General features: G+C 35.7%; 1 protein-coding gene across 1 annotated transcript; it reads right to left on the bottom strand.

The window, feature by feature from the left end:
* Positions 1-86: 86 nt before the first annotated feature.
* LOC114544122 lies at positions 87-17,485 on the bottom strand (the record flags this gene model as incomplete). The annotated part of the gene is made up of 15 exons (XM_028562849.1): positions 17,429-17,485; positions 17,212-17,289; positions 15,566-15,751; positions 13,981-14,175; positions 12,886-13,008; positions 12,056-12,178; positions 11,204-11,329; positions 6,815-7,162; positions 6,528-6,560; positions 5,589-6,017; positions 2,936-3,259; positions 2,306-2,541; positions 1,838-1,990; positions 1,003-1,097; positions 87-687 (listed from the first exon to the last, which is right to left on the bottom strand). Coding segments are annotated over exons 2-15 (3,018 nt in total), but the record flags the coding sequence as incomplete, so codon positions are not given.
* Between the last annotated feature and the right edge of the window lie 818 nt (positions 17,486-18,303).

Below are 18,303 nucleotides of genomic sequence, written 5' to 3'. Positions count from 1 at the left end.
ATTATAAATAGTGCTGGAAAATATGAAAATATATGTGCAAAGCTCATAAATACAAAAAAACACTTGATAATTAATATTAATCTTACCATCAACATTGCAAAGTTGGTAAAATGATTACAACTACAAAGCACTCTTCGATCTTCAAGAACGCGTTCAAACTTGCAACCTTCTTGCGACCAATTTCCTGCGCTGAAATCCCAGTAAGAACACTGGATGCTTTTCGTGTCACCTCTTTCGAGGCTAGGTAATGCAATGTTCACTGGGACACTCAAATTTGAAACTGACAACCCTTCAATACTTCCAGAAATTACAAGACTATTCAAGCGACTCTTTGTCTTGCTGGTATCCGCCAATGATAATCTAAAAAATTTTGTTTCTCTATAGAGCACAAATATCACTGTCTGGTTTGCAGAACTGTTTTTATCCGTTGACTCGTTGAATATTGTTCGTGGAATTATGAGTGAAGGAGATAAGACATGTCGTACTTCATTGCTCTGTTTATTCAAAATATTATTTCTCCTTTCTGATTGATTCGTTCTCCTTTGAATACCCGAAAAATTAAGTCCGCTAAAATTCTGTGACTCCACCGTTTCTAAGTTAATATCGAAGTTTCTTTTCGCAGTCTGAATTTTGCCTTCTGCGCCAATAACTAATGATTCTGCAAAGATGTTCAGAGTTTCAACAATCCTGAAAAATTAATAAACGTTTATTTTCTTCCTCCATGGCGACTCACTCGACTGAGGACAAGGTTATACGTCGCATTTTGTTCCCGTCGAATGAATTCAAACAATAGATGACACGATTAACCTCATTAAGCATTATTATCATGATCGTGATTATTATTATCATATCATTATTATTACCGTGTCATTATCGTTTGAATTGCATTTGACGTGACGAAAATGCGACGTTTATAGCCTAGGCCTGATGCTCAATTTTTTTTAACAGTGTCATACATCACCCACGTCTCTGCCAGATCAATTTATAAGACCTCGTACATACCTTGACGATGAGTTCCGATTCTGTTGACTCTTTAGGATATTTTTAAGTTGGGTGTCCAGCACATTATCTACAGCTGTGAGGAAGTCGTCAAGAATCTACAAACATGGACCGACAAGTATATCAGAGTAATGAAAAATAAAAAGCGCCAAATGCGTAGCTCGAACCTAAATGCAGTTATCTCGTTAATTTTACTGCGGAAAAATAATGATGTTGCAACAAAAAGTTTTTTTGGAACTGCATGTATATAGCTACAGGTCTGAAAAAAAATAAAACGCGGCAGAAATGATAACAAAAATATTTGCTAAATGTATTATTTTTAACAAGAAAGTGTGATCTTAGCTTGCCTGAAAAATATTACGCTTCCAAAATGTTACGATTTTCTCATGCTAACATTAAATAGAATGCATAGTTCGTCTAATTGGACAATTTTTTGGGGGAGGTTCTTTCGATTCGAAGCATCAAACCTTTATTATAATAACCCTGGCATGTGTGACGCACTCACTTTTGCCACGCAAATAATCTTTTTTTCAAAGATTTTTTTTTCCAAATTACTAGAATGCTTCATTAATCACAGTTTTGCCCTGATATTGAATTTGAGTTTTCCCTGCCATGCATATTCGTTCACAAATTCAATACAATCCTGTTCTTTAGGGACATTTAGGCCTAACACGATTCTATTTCGCTATAGTTTTTTGAAATAAATTATGTTAGCTATATATGTGAAAATAAAAACATCCAAATTGACGTACAACTAGCCGTATTATATTTTAACCCCCACCTCATAAACAAAACTAAACAAAACAAGAAATAAGAAACAATTTCAACATTGACAAACCTCGTTTGCTTTCTCTTTCACCAGAGCAATATTTTCTAATGTGGTAGCAATATAGTCGATATCACCAGGATTAAGAGTGTTGTTTCGATTAGTGGAAGACAAGTCTCTTAACTCTTTAGTGATGTTTACAACGTTGCTACTATTAACTTCATTCTGAATTGAAAAAATGTTAAACAATCATTTAATGTAATTTCTCTTAACAGTTTCAGCACCTATGAAAGACAAACTCAACTGTTGCATGCATGTATACGCCATTTCACCTTTTCGACCAATAATTAGTTAGAAACTATAGCGATTATTTTGGTGCCATTATTTTAGTTATGAAATTTGTAAGATGGAAGATTACAAGCAAACTATTCGCATTAAAGAAACTTACATTGTAAAAGTTATCTACAAGTTGCATGGAACGGAAAATAACCTTCGAATTCCAGTCGATTTTTATTCAAAGGTATTCATGCAATTAATTACCTGTGATAAAATGAAAAGATCTTTACTCCGCGAGTCTTTATATTTGCATTTCGTAACTACAATCGCCCCCCAAGAACCTCCACTTTCTGTTTCGGATGTTGAAAAACAATCCCGACTCGCGATAGACTGATTGTTATAAGGACAAGCAAGTGTAGTGACGTTTCCGACTGGAGTTTCTGGCCACTGGAAAATCCCATATGCGTCTGGAGAACCGACTTCCTCACCCGGACAAAAACCTTTAGGGAGAAGAAATTCAGCTGGTTCTAAGCAGCATCAGCATAACGTTACTTGACTGACTGGAGCCGACGGCGAAGAGATCTAGCCTATTTCTACTTCTTTCGTAGTACCAAAATTATAACTAGATACAGGGATTCTTTTGTATATTCTAGCAAAAAGCTGCATCGGCTGGCAACGATAGTTCCTTAGTGATATGTAGTATTTAAAACCTAACTAGTTATTGTGCATTTGGGACCAGGGAATATTTCAAGAAATATAAAACGCAAGCGCACGAACGATATATACATAAAAATATTAAAAACGAACGGCTTACGGATTATTATTTAACCCGCCAGCGTGCATGGTTTGTTATTCAAACAAAACCATCGACATAAATTATATAGTTCAACTTACTTTTGCTTAGAAAATTAACGGTGGTAAACAGTTGCGGAATTCCATCCTGTCCTATCGCTGTTATTAACACTTCGTACTGTGAATTTGCAGTTGAAATATTGTTGAATATATAATATTTCTTTGTGGAGTGAATGTGCTGATAATTAGTTTCCCCACTTGAAGAATCAGCTCCCACTATCTTTCTCCACAATATGCCATATTGCTTGATCTCCTTCGTGTTTGGTAAATTATTCCAACTAACGTTAAAGCTCCTTGAACTTGGCTTTGATATTGAAAAATTCGTTAATCGTGGAATAAGAAGTCCATCTATTATTATTTGGGACTCTATAATTGGAAATATATTTTATCAGTAAAATAGAATTATTGTAACTACGTCTCAAACGTATTAATTACGCCTATCAAATGTATTTGGAATTGCCCCTTCCGTGAGTAAAAATCTCTCTAGTATAATTATACAACTAGCCAATCACAATTCAGGATATTTTAATTGATCGTGATTATACGCATGTAGCTAAAGTCTATATGTAGCTTTTAGATGCCCGTTTCGTGCAAATATTGTTGTCAACATTACACACTTGTTGTCAAAAAATCATGAAACAAACAAAACCAAATTTCCTTCAAATTTGTCCTGCCCCCACGGATGAGAAGCACGCTTCCCCCACAGTGATCTCTCGATTTACCCGCGAATGAAGGCAAAATTTGTCACACACGTGTCTGGAGGTAAAGCCCCGCGAAATTTGGCTTCACAAAAACAATTGGGAGGTTAAACAATCGTTCCAGTTATTTATTAGGCTTAAATGGGAATTTTCCAATCGTACCATAGCAACGAGTTTCTGACGTGTGTACATTTAAAAATTTAAGAAGTAAGTCTTTAAGAACTGGAGTGTTTCAAAAAGAGCAAGGAAAATCTTCTCATTTTGCCTCATTTACTTGTATCGTAATAAGCTGGCAAATTTCAAACTAATTTCCAGATGTAAATTTTCTGTAATTTGGCTGATTATTGGAAAGCGCGTAGTTTGAGACGCTAAAAAACTTAAAACTGTCTCATAAACCTTGGAATTTGATTCACAAAGATCTGTATAGATTATATTTACATGGGCACGAAGTTAATTAATATGTGAATGGTGTTCGCAATTCAGAGATGCCTTCGTTGAACGTATACCTGTTATATAATGGGGTCAACTATACGTGGTGTTTGCTGTAACCATGCAAGGCCTGTTTGTTGTACCGATCTCAATAGGGAGGTTAAGATCGGCTTCCGCTACGAGTACCGATACCAATATTCAGTCACGCGTATGCGCAGACGTAACAATCGTCCAAAATGTGATAACACCGGAAGTCGCGAGTACCGTTTTAGGGCTGAAAATGGAAGTGAATACGTAAGCGAAGTACCAAATTATATTTACTGTATTACTGTCATTTTCTGCAGTTTTTTTCTAATAATTTATTTAGTTTTAGTTGTATAATGTTTCTGCTTTGTTTAGTGAGACTTAAGGATTGTGATTAGAGTTTTTGATGTGAATACAGCCGCTATACTCCGCCATGTTTATTTACTTCTTACGGAAGTCACAATCTTAACGCTTTAAAATTTCCGCACTGCCAAACTGTAGTGTATATAATGTATATATCTTAAAATATATACATAAAGGTTACACTGCACCGCACGAATTGGCGCCTGCGATAATATGTCAGTAGTGAATAAAGGAAGGTGACACTTCATGTCGTTTTGCATAGAATTTATTTAATATTTAACTAAAATCAAATCCAATAGCGGGCTACCTGTGGAATAATATGTTAATTAAAAGATTGCTATTGGTTTATGTGTGCAAAATACAATAGACATGTGATGAGAAAGGAACAATTTTTGCATAAATCTACCTCAACATAGTTAATGAGTTCTATTGTAGTTTTATGTGCTCTCCAAACCATGTATATTCTATTAACTGTGATTGAATTTAACACGGATGTAGTAACCACATTTCCTGATGTTTGAGATTTAATTGATCTTAAAACTCGACTAGGGTTAAATGCAGATAAACGAAATGGTAATGCCACTCTGCTTGATATTTTTGCAACAAGTCAACAAAAAGTATATATACCCAATTATTTTTTATCATTTTATGCTTGTAAGAATAAACAGTAATTTGACACCTAAATTAAAGCATTATGCGTTAATTGTAATTTGCTTTGACAGCATGTTCTTGATCTGAGTCGGTATAGTAAAATCAACAAATTTTGTCCATCATCACCAGTCATCATAGGGAAAATTGCAGCGAATCAGGAACGTAGCTAGAATTGAGCGATTGAGTGCGAAGGCCCGCTTGATTCTATACCGTACTTTTCCCGGCATTTTTTACAGCATATTATGAACAATTAGTGTACATATAGCCCTGCTGCCGGAACTACATGCATGCATTGCGGGAAAGAGAGACAAACGGTTTTGTTAACGTTATTTAATACATGGCCTAGCAAACAACATACCAATAAAACGTGCATGCCAATATGAGTAAATGTTTCGGTATTACTCAAATCGCAAGGCTAGTACACTATATTGTATTTCCAGATTTTTTTAGGGCTCGTATTCCTTCTTCACCTACAAATTATGTGTATGTTTTTCAAGACCATTCCGTAAATTAATAAAATCAAAACTTACGTGAAATATTTAACGAATGTTCTTCAACATGAATGGGCTGTAATGTCGAGCAGTCAAAATCTGTCATTGTTATTGGAATATTATATCCAGCGTTTTGAAGAGTGGTGTTGATACGACTCAAAGAACAAGGTGACGAAGTGTTTGTGATGTTCGAGCAATGTTCACGGGATACCTTGAAAATACCTGGCGAACATCCACCACTTCCCTCATCCAAGGGCATATCACAATATTGGAATTTTTTCAGGCAAAGATAGTCTGATAACTGTGCTACACAGGATGACTGGTTTAGTGATGCCAGGGCATGAAATAGTGGAATATACGTGCTCAAGCTGAAAATAACTTCATCTTGTTGACTGCTATTGAGCGAAGATCGAGCGAAGAATGGGTGGCAAAATTTTTGCGGTTTCACATCAAAGCAACATGACTGATCTAGATATTGAAATGACGAAAAATTGATTAGATGACTTTGAATATCAATTGCTTGCAGTTTGCACCGCGCTTGTGAAAGTGAACTCGCGATTTCTTATTTAAATTAATATTCGATTTGAAACAATAAAATATCAATTACACAAGCATGAGTACTATTTAACACAAGATTAACATTGCATAATAGAAAATTATAACCATTCCAATTCGATTTCAAGACATGATCAAGACTGTGATGTTAAAGTGCCATTTAAAATAAATCCTGGGGAAAGTTTTTGTGTACAATTTCTGCAAAGTTATTGAAATTAGCCTTTTTCACGATGACACGTTTTTGGGGTACTTTCAATTCTCGCACATGAATTTAAAGAAATATAACAACACGAAGCAATTTTTTACACAATTTGAAGAATAAATTCAGCACAAAAATGAAGAGTCGCCGTTACGAGGTCTTATGCTCTTGAAAAAAAGTAACCCAAAAATGGCGGGTAACTGCAGATTCTGAAATATACTTACTAGATTGTATTTGCGTAGACGCTGCTGTTGGCCCTTGAAAATAAAAATTCTTTTATTTCATTTTTATAAACCATCGCCAGAATATCTCAGAAATTGATTTAAGATATTCACAAACTAGACCTATTCGCCCTTTTAATGGAAATTAAATGGCATTTAAAATACCCGGCATTTTGAAAAATGGTATGGAAGCGATTTGTCCTTATCATCAAGTGGTTTGTTCAGTAGCGTAGCCAGCGTGACAATTTGGTCATGCTATGCAAATTTCAAGTACAATTTCAAATACTCACGGAAACATTCTGTACTTGTGGTATTCCCTGGACGAGGCTTCGAAGAACATTGTTGTAATAAAGTCGAAATTGGGAATTTCAATTTCCTAATTGCATAACTGCAATCCATCGAGACCTGATCACACAAATCCCAACACGGTGGTAAAATCTTGCTGGAAACGATATCGAAAACAGGAAGATAAACGGAACAGATTAGTGGTAAAAGATTCACCGAACATGAGGTGTACACTAAGGGATAGAATGGATGCATTTGATAATGTGCCATCTCAATGCTGTCTTGCGACAGATTTGTTTTGCCGTAAAATTCCCGACAAGGAGAATCAATTGGTATATCAGTTCCTTGAAGACCTAAAGAAAATATGTAATTTTTAGAAGTAAATGATATACCAGACTGACGAGAAATACCGGGACGTCATGCATGAGGGGCCTCGAAAAAACGGAGATGTAAGGTAGGCGCCTATAAAGAGCGCACACATTTGACCTTCGCACACAGTACGAAAAAATAGACTTAAAAAACCGCCCATTTACAAAATGACTCATAGCCACTACCATTGAGCTCCAAATATCTGTTGTAGTATCTCTTCTGTTTTAGTCGCTTTGCTCTGGCGATTATCTCTATCTCCCCCAATTTCGCTCCCGATGTTTATTTCGGTCTCTTGAAATCAATATTTTAGTTTATTTCCCCGTTGGTATGATGTATTGGGCGCGCGTGGTATCAGTTTATTTCCTATTGGTATGATGTTTTGGGCCAGGTATCAGTCTAGTTCCAGTTGGTATGATGTCTTGGGCGATGTATCAGTTTATTTCTCCGTTCGTATGACGTCTTGAGCGAGGTGTCAGTTTCTTTCTGCGTTGGTATGACGTTGGTATAATGTCTTGAGCGATGTATCAGTTTATTTCTCCGTTGGTATGATGTCTTGGGCGAGGTGTCAGTTTATTTCCCTGTTGGTATGATGTCTTGGGTGATGTATCAGTTTATTTCGCCGTTCGTATGATGTCTTGGGCGATTTATCATTTTATTTCTGCGTTGGTATGATGTCTTGGGCGAAGTGTCAGTTTATTACCCCGTTGGTATAATGTCTTGAGCGATGTATCAGTTTATTTCTCCGTTGGTATGATGTCTTGGGCGAGGTGTCAGTTTATTTCCCTGTTGGTATGACGTCTTGGGCGAGGTGTCAGTTTAGTTCTCCGTTGGTATGATATCTTTGGCGTCGTATCCGTTTATTTCTCGGTTGGTATGATGTCATAGGGATGTATCAGTTTAGTACTCCGTTCGTATGATGTCTTCGGTTATTTCCCCGTTGGTATGATGTCTTGGGTGATGTATCAGTTTATTTCTCCGTTCGTATGACGTCTTGAGCGAGGTGTCAGTTTCGTTGTCCGTTAGTATGATTTCTTAGGCGTGGTATCAGTTTATTTCTCGGTTGGTATGATGTCTTGGGCGATGTATCAGTTTAGTTCTCCGTTAGTACGATGTCTTGGGTTATTTGCCCGTTGGTATGATGTCTTGGGCGAGGTATCAGTTTATTTCCCCGTTGGTATGAAAGATAGATAGATAGATAGAAACTTTATTTTAGCAGGGTAGCCCAATCAGCTCAAAGGCTGGTATCCTTAGGGGCCCTGCATATAATAAAATAATTACAAAATTTAAGTTAATTACCTATCATTACATTATTAAAGAGATTGTTAAAACTATGTACATATGAGATACAAAAATGATTACAAAACAATATTACATTATAGCTTAAAAACAGTGATTTTGAATACAATGCTTAAAATTAGACAAACTTGTAGCATTCTTTATTTTGCTCGGAAGTGTATTATAAAGAAGTGTTCCAGAGAATCTAAAAGTTCTTTTGCCTAAACTAAGCTTTGGTTTTGGAAGATGCAGATCATTTTTTCTTCTAGTATTATATGTGTGGATACTATGATTTTTCACAAAGTATTTACTTAGATACGCTGGGACTAAATTATTTAGGCACTTGAAAACTAAGATACATTTGTGCCTACTTCTACGAGTGGCTAAATCCACCCAGTTCAAACTAGAAAACGTATTCTTAGAACTAGTCTGTTGTAATATTACGCGCGCTGCACGATTCTGCAGTCTTTGAAGATTTTGACAGCACCCAACAGATAACTCTGTCCAAATGACATCGGTGTAGTCGAAAACTGGCAACACCAGTGAGTTGTATACGCTCTTCGACGCCTCTAGTGTTAAACAGGGACGTATTCGCGATAGTAAACCTAGCCGTTTGGCAAACTCGTTACATACTACTTCAGTATGTTCCTTTCATGTTATGTGTTCATCAAGCAGTACCCCTAAATAACTAAATTTTGGGACTCTTTCAATGTCATGACCATGAAGCTGGACATTAAAGCCTGAAGTCTTGTCAAGTCGTGGTTTTGTTCCAAAGAGCATAACTTTCGTCTTTGTTTGATTTAGAACAAGCCTATTATCAGCCATCCACTGTGTTACTCGGTTTAGATCGTTTTGTAAGATGTTCATAATTTCATTGGTATTAGGACCAGTGTAGAATATGATCGTGTCATCAGCGTACGTACTTATTGAGCAATTTATTAGGCATTCCGGTAGGTCGTTGATGTATAGGACAAACAGCAGAGCCCCCAACACGGACCCTTGAGGAACATCATATTCTAAAACAAGGCTAGGGGATAGTTCGTTCGCATAGTTTACCTTCTGCGTTCGATTTGTGAGATAATTTTGAAGCCACTCTAAACTTCGACCTCTGATTCCATAGTGCTCTGCTTTATGAAGAAGACAGTCATGGTCAACGAGGTCGAATGCCTTCTTAAGATCTTTAAATATGGCACTGGTTAATTGCTGTTTGTCCATGTGTTCAAGTATATGATCGACAGGATAAATAACTGCAGTTTCAGTTGAGTGTTTTTTTCGAAAGCCAGATTGATACCTAGATAGCACGTTGTTTTCAGTGAGAAATACCACGAGCTGTACTTGCACTGAGCGTTCCATTATCTTAGAGATAAGAGCTTAAAAACAGGCGTGACTTTAGCTTCCTTCCATTCTGTTGGAATTTTTCCTGTCGACATTGTTAGATTTATAAATATGCAATCGGCTCTGCAGTTATAATGGCCCCATCCTTTAACATTCTCGCTGGAATTCCGTCAAGACCAGTTGCTTTAGTTGGTTTTAGTTTCGAGAGTTCTTGACTTACAAAGATTACGTCTTGGACGAGGTGTCAGTTTATTTCCCCGTTAGTTTAATTGTGGTCTTGGGCGTGGAATCAGTTTATTTCTCCCTTGGTATGATGTCTTGGGCGATGTATCAGTTTATTTCTCCGTTTGTATGACGTCTTGGGCGAGGAATCAGTTTAGCTTCCGTTGGTATGACGACTTTGGCGTGGTATTAGTTTAGTTCTCCGTTGATATGATATCTTGAGCTTAGTATCTGTTCATTTCCCGTTGTGGGCGTGGTAATGACGTATTAATTTGGTTGCTTGAACTTTTCCACTGTTTTCCCACTATTCCATTCCAGAATATTGTTAGTTTCAGAATAAGCAGGCCTTTTAGTGCAAAAAACAGTTTTTAGGTGCATAAATTTTTAAATGAGCATAAAACATTAAATATTCAAAGCCCTGCAACTTGGGTCTCTTGGTGTTGTAAATTACAGATGTTGACTGTGATTAGGAGAACCTATTCCAAATACATCCGTAATGTGTTGGCATTATTCGATCTCTATTCAAAACTAAAAAAAAGTAGTAAATGCACTTGTTTGTTTATAAATGTACTTTCGGTTTAAAATAGTAAATTAAAATAGCTGCGAACAGTGCGAAAGAACTCGCTTTGTAACATGTAAAATTTTCATAAAAATTGCTTTGTTTTAAAGTAGATATGAGCATTTTTATGAAGGCTGTGCAAACATTGTTAGAGTACTTTTGATCAGTACTGTATACGCCTTCAATATGCTTAGCTACTAATTCATCGTTTTCAAAAGATTTTACGGTATCCTCCTAAGGGACTCATTTGCTGACTGTTCAGTTTTTACGCTTACGTATGACTTTGACATACTTAAGTGAGATTTTATTATAATTACAAAGTACTATAGTTCCAGTGATAAAAGGAAAAGACATCTTTAGACTTGCGCAGCGTAACTACCATGGCCCCCAAAGAAACTCCACTTTCTGTTTGGGCTGTTAATGAGCAATCGCGCCTCGCGATAGGCTCACTGTATACTATTGACAAGCAATTGCAGCCGCAACGCTTGCAACTGGAGTTCTGGCTATTGGAAAATCGTGGAAAATCGCCTTTTTCTCGCCTTTTCATTTTAGAACTTAAGGTTATGTTCCCAAATGACTGATAAATTAAATTGACATGCGAACTAGCAAGTTGTTATGCAAAGTAGCTACGTACCTTCTTCACATGTGATTCCATCTCCTGTATAACTGTGATCACAGGTACAATTGAACCACCCAACGGTGTTCATACACGTTGCTCGACGGTCACAGTTGTGAATCCCAAGCGTGCATTCTTCAATATCTTCAAAGGTGATAAAAGTGAATATTAGACGACAAAGTTTAATAATTTACTGTATAGCTATATATAGCAGCATGAACACCTTTATGATTGATTATACAGTATTTGAATAACTTTCGTAACATTTGTAGTACGCGCGTGTTGATTGGTTGAGAAGGGTGTTTCTATACAGTTTAGTATAAATTTCGAGGTGACTATTGATTTTTCTGCATTATGATTGGTCAAAATTCACTGTCTGTGAGTTGATAAATTTGGACCATGCAAACAGGCCCTAATGTAACGAGAATTTGTAGTTGAATCGATTTATAATATTTGAACAAAATCTCTTTATTGAGTTATATTATAAAAGAAGTAGAAAACATTTTTTCTGTGTTTATATACAGATAAGAAACAATTCTGAGATAACACTTTCCAAAAAACTTCTTTCGTAAAAAAGGTTGAATTAAAACTCGCCCTTCGTGCTTGTTTTCCCACTGATTATTTCTCGTTCTCCCAAACTCCCACGCTTGTCTCTATATAACTCTTATAAACAAGGAAAATGTTTTCTCTTTGTTAAATGTTTGTTATCTTCTTCAACAGTTTATACATGCTCAAGGCAAAAAAAACGTGTGCTTGTTCGGGGCGCATTTTTCTCGAGTTTTCAATTGTAGAACATTAGATTGTGCCTCTTTCCAAGCGACTGGTAAATTCACATGCGACCAAGCAAAGTTGTAATCAAAGTATACGTACCTACACATACGATTCCATCTCCTGTATAACCTTGATCACAGGTACAATTGAACCACCCCGCGGTGTTTATACACGTTGCTTGATGGTCACAGTTGTGAATCCCAAGCGTGCATTCTTCAATATCTTCAAAGGTGACAAAAGTGAATATTCGACGACAAAGTTGCTTTTCACAATTTAATGATTTACTGTATAGCTATATATAGTAGCATGAACACCTTTATGATTGATTATATTTGAATAACTTTCGTAACATTTGTAGTATACGCGCGTGTCAATTGGTCGAGAAGAGTGTTTCTACACAGTTTAGTATAAATTTCGAGGTCACTATTGATTTTCCTGCATTATGATTGGTCAAAATTCACTGAGTTGATAAAATTGGACCGTGCAAACAGGCCCTAATGTAATGAGAATTTGTAGTTGAATCGATTTATAATATTTGTACAAAATCTTTTTATTGAGTTATATTATAAAAGAAGTAGAAAATATTTTTTCTGTGTTTATATACAGATATAGAAACACTTGCGAGATACCACTTTCTAAAAAACTTCTTTCGAAAAAAGGTTGAATTAAAACTCGCCCTACGTGCTTGTTTTCCCACTGATTTATTTCTCGTTCTCCCAAACTCCCACGCTTGTTTTTATACAACCGTATAGAAAAACGTAGAATGTTTTCTCTTTATTAATTGTTTGTTATCTTCTTCAAGTTCGTTAGCTTGTTCGTGGCGCATTTTTCTCGAGTTTTCAATTTTAGCACATTAAATTGTGCCTCTTTCCAAGCGACTGGTAAATTCACATGCGACCTAGCAAAGTTGTAATGGAAAGTATACGTACCTACACATGCGATTCCATCTCCTGTATAACCTGGATAGCAGATACAATTGAACGACCCGGCGGTGTTTATACACGTTGCTCGATCGTCACAGTTGTGAATCCCAATCGTGCATTCGTCAACATCTTTGAAGGTGTTGAAGAAATTATATTAATAGACCGATTTCGACGCTTTCTGGTGCAGGTGCTATAGCACTTATTTATACTGCCGTAGGTCTGCTTGTTCTTTAGATTAAAAATAATTTCATTGACTTATACCTCTTATAATAGTTCACAGTCTATTATCATCTTCAACAGATTATATACTCCGGCCTTTGGGAAATGACAGTGCTCCGTTTTCGCCTAAGCGATTGACCCAAATCGTCCAACAGGTATTCTTACTCGTTTATTAACAAACAATTGTAATAATGCGATGGAAAAAACATATCGGACTACCGTCCTTGTCCGTGCCGTTAACAACAATAGCACTATAGGTGTGTCCATGCAGCTTATATAGCTACAATAAATATTACAGTTACGCACAATAATTAGTATGAACTAATGAATAAATAATACGCTATTTACTTCACTAATAATACTGTCGACAGTCACATGCATGCTTACTTGCTGCTTCACTCGCCTTTCGATTTTATAACATTAAATTTCCTAAAAAACTGTCGAATTCAGACCATATGCAAGTGTCTTTTAAACATACATTCATGAATCTTATTTATACCATGCATGCAATGATGCAAATAATCCAACGTTATTACGTCACATGAGTCTAATGTCAAAAGTAAGCAAGCTATAGACACTGGTAGCTAAAGTTAAAGCCAAACTTTACTTTTCTAATGATAATAAATAAAAATTGCAACCATTATCATTCATCTTGAGTCCATGCTTCATAGTATTTTCATTTTTACATGTTTACAATTTCATTTCAAAAATGCTTTGTATGACATTAAAGATTTGAGATAAGAATGTGTAAAGTGTTGCGTTATTGTATTATTGTATTGTATTAATTACAAAGCACTAATCAAGCAAAATTTATCATATATTCGCTACTCATATGTGCCTTTTGAAAAAATATAGTGAAACGAGTTCTTAAATCTAACATACCTGTTGTAGGCAGAGTTGTGGTGTTGATTTCAATATGTTGACTATTTGGTGTTGGGGGATGTGTTGCAGAAATGTCCCCAGGCGAGACTGTTGCATTGAATAGAGGTATAGCAACCGTGTTTCCTGATGTTTGAGATTTAGTTGTTCTTGAAACTCGAATGGAGTTAAATGCAGATGGAGGATCAGGTATTGCGACTGCAATAAACCAACGTAAGATATGTTTTAATATTTTTCATGCTAGGAAAATGTAATTTTACACCTAAAGCATTCCTAAAGTGTCTCTTTAACTATTTATAAGCATATACATTCAGGAAACTGTTTTACCCCATACAAATAATCTGAATTATCCAAAATCGAGAGATATTCAACATCTGTGGCCAGAAGATCAGGACAAAATTAACAGTCTATTTCCGCCTAAATTTGCATATGGTGTCAAATTATATCCTCGCAAGTTTATAGTAAACTGTACAATGCAAAATAGATTAGTGGGTCGGTTATAATTTGGTTTCATTGCTTTTTTCTGAACAAGTTACTCCAAACATCTTGAAGATATTTTTCAAAGTTTTTGGTCTGTATTCTTCCTGCTTTTCAAAACTAATGATTTATCACGTTGTAACAATAAACTAAAAATGCAGAGGTGACATATACCCATACAAGAAAAATATTTTACATTACCCATATAAATTGAAAATATTGAATGATTCTCTGAAATTTCGCGGAACTCACGGATGCGCAGTGTAATTTATAATGCAGCAATTGAAAGATATTTGAACAAATATGCAAATTATTTACGGCAAACTGTATGCTTAAATGAATCGATCTAATGTCATTATGTTAAGAGCAAGCAAGATATGGACCAGTTAATGAGCTGAACTCTATTAAATATTTTACTTTCTTGATGATCATGAATAACAAGTACGATCGTACTATAGGGACCAGGAACTGCGTAACCGAGTTTAATTTCTGAACTGCATTGTATTTATAACAATGGAGAGGACAATGTATTTCTAATCGTTTCCGTATAATTATTATTTGCTGCAAATATATCAACAATTGCTTGTAACTTGCTTCAAAGGTCAAAAGTAAAAATTCGAACTCCGTCAATCGATGCGGAATATTGCTTAGAATAATTGTGCCAAGTTTCATTCCGATCAAACAAGTAATGATAGAGCCTTAGGGTTTTTTTAAAGAGCGTCGCCTCCTAACAACAACAAGAAGAAGATTAGCAGCGGTTAGGGACCAGTCCCTGGTCCAAAAATTGCTCCATAATCATGCAAATCAAAAGATTGCCCAATTATCATGTATTTTTATTTTTGCATGTTTGCAATAAATGCTTTTTTGTCGCATATATATAATGATTTGATAAATAGCAAATGTAATGTAAGCAATAATTTTCCTCGGATGAAAGTAGACCGTTTACTATCCGGCAACTGTGCATATGGTGGTACGGGTGATTATACTCCTCGTGTTTGATGAATAAATATCTGCTCAGTTTATAAATGGCCAAGGGGGTTAATTATATTTCATTTGCAACTCAAATGTACCTTATTGGTCGAAAATATAGGTCTAACGCGTTCTAACATACCTGTTGTAGGCAGTATTGAAAGATTTGGTGGTAACCAAGGTCTGGTTGTGGTGCTTATTTCTATATGTTGATTACTTGGCGTCACGGGAAGTGTTGGAAAAACACCGCCAGGCGAGACTGTTTGATTAAATCCGGGTGTAATAGTTGAACTTGAAACTCGAATGGAATGAAATGGAGATGGAAAATCTGTTAAAATAAGTCAAAATATGATACTTTTTTATGCTAGAAACAATAAGCTGTCTTATATAACACCTATAAAGTATTATGTGTCATTTGTATTTTGAAATCAACAATTATTCTTGCCCATCACGCAAACAATTGCAACGACCGTCGCTGCTGTTAAAATTCATTTGGGAAGTTTACCCCTGCTTATATATTCGAATTCCTTTTCCCACTGATTTATTTTGAAGGCACTTTTCAGTACAGTATACGAAGATGTAATTCCCTAGGATAGTAACCTAAGCCAAAACTGGCCCATGAATATGACTCCCATTACAATACTTTACTCGTTTGGGAAAACACTGACTCGATCCTGCATGTAATCTAAAAGCACACTCTTAATAAGCTTAATAGTGACTCCCTTGCTTTTATTCCACTCAAATAAGCTATGCATATGAGCTACATTTTTGGGGGCAGCCAAATTAAAATTATGAAAAAACGTATTTGGTAACATAGGCTTACAAATTTTATTTCACATAACACTACCTCCACTTAGTTTTTAAAACTACACCCGGACAGTGTTTTTAAATGAATGCCACTATCAGCAGTATGAAATGATATGGTAACCTTATTAAATAACATTGCCAACTGTATAGGTTTCTCTTAATTCAAGAATTAAAAAGTGTCTTTGATCCTTTATGGTGTAATAATGCACCGGATAGGGGAATGATGAAACTTCTGACATACGATAAGAGTTGTGTATTTCTTTTATACAACCTGCTCCAGATCATTCCTAACTAGTCACTTGCACAAGTATCTTTATCGTGGCAAACATCTCTATAATTTCCGTCCTTATCAGACACCCTGTGGCTGTGACGTATATACAATAATAAACGAGTTTGGCAGGATATTTACCTCAAAATTGGCTGAAATCTGTTTGATTACAAGCACTAACCAAAAGAAAGACCGATTTTACACAACTTAATTTTATTTGACAATCACTTTGCCAATGTACTTTGTCTGTGTGGAGGGTAGATGGTAATTCGCATAAGATTGAAGTTTCTTATGGCATAATTTATATCTATGCACGTAAGACACCTTTTTCACTGCTAACCCGTCGTGATTCTTTTATTGAGACTTCCGTTTTTGACGTAATGAATTAGAAATATGTAGCTTTAAAGTTATAGTCTGATGATGACTTTGAAATAGAATCGAAACCTTGCTGTATGATTTCGCACATGCCATGCAGTCTAGCGTTTGGTTTTAACGTATTCATTCATCAGTGTGACCATGCATACGTGTATATGCAAATTTTAACCAGGATGATCAAATCTAGTTAGACTGCCCCTCCAGGTATAAATTTTGTCAGTAATTATATAAATCAGGTGGGGCTGTACATGGGAATCCGATCAGATCTTGGTAGTTAATAAAAATTACAAGATCGGGTTGCATTAATACATATTTTATACACACACAAAATTACGAACCTGCTGCTGATATATTATGCATGGGTGTAGCCGTAACACCATCCATTGAACCCAAAAATTTGGAACTTACAATATCGACTAATGATAGGAAAGAAATATCAGAAGTTGTTGTTTTCAATAAAGTCGGTGTTGGTGTGGATATCCTTTGTAAAACGCTCGTATTCATAGACTGACTTTTGGTATCGCACATTATCCCAAACATAACACAAAAACATACATATACTTTTGCCATTGTGGTGGTACTTGCCAGCTTCTTGGTTTATTCTCTCTTGACCAGGCGCTTTGTATTATATATACATTATCAACATCCGTTCGTGATAGATCCACCCGCGCGTTAATTACTAAAAATAACAGGAAGTTCAAGTTTGAACCGTTATATAAATATAGAATTCCCAATGAATGTACACTAAAACATTTTTTAGATTTACTTCGGCAATTGTTTTCAACGCCACACAATTTACTATAAACAATATACATAAACGAATGTCTTTACAGCGTTTAAAAATACGAATATGAAATTGTTAACCGCATTATTGTTTCTCATATATATATATATATAATATATATATATATATTATAATATATAATATATATAATATATATATATAATTGTTCATACTTTTTATATGCATCCGTTCGACAGGACAACGCGGTGGCTAATTACACGCTGTGTACACAGCAGATTATTCTTTTCAAATTGATTGTTTTTACGGTCAGTGAATTGCCAAAGCTGCATGGCAACCGCACTATACAGTACGCAACTCGCAAGGAATGTGAATTCCTTACCCTTGATTCAGTATTTTTACATGCTCTAGCCGTAAAAATGGGTTTTCAGTTCAATTACACACACAACACGAATAATAATATATTCTTTTTTCGTCGTATTGCTGCAATGTCGCAGATTGACCCTGGAGTAGTTTGAATCATAATAAAGTCCACGACAACAGACGAAACAACTTTTCGTTTGAGAGATGAAAGTTCGTTTTCGGTATTTTTGAACTTTTGAAATGAATTGCAAGCTGTCTACATATCGTCAAAGAAGTTGAAAGAACGGTGAAAATGTGGCATTCGAAAGTGAAGGATTCACACCAC

Source organism: Dendronephthya gigantea, unplaced genomic scaffold, assembly GCF_004324835.1.
Source record: "Dendronephthya gigantea isolate DGI-Jeju-01 unplaced genomic scaffold, DenGig_1.0 000655F, whole genome shotgun sequence".
NCBI lineage: Eukaryota > Metazoa > Cnidaria > Anthozoa > Malacalcyonacea > Nephtheidae > Dendronephthya > Dendronephthya gigantea.
Note: the sequence above shows the minus strand (reverse complement) of the source record. Positions and strands in the feature narration are given on the sequence as shown.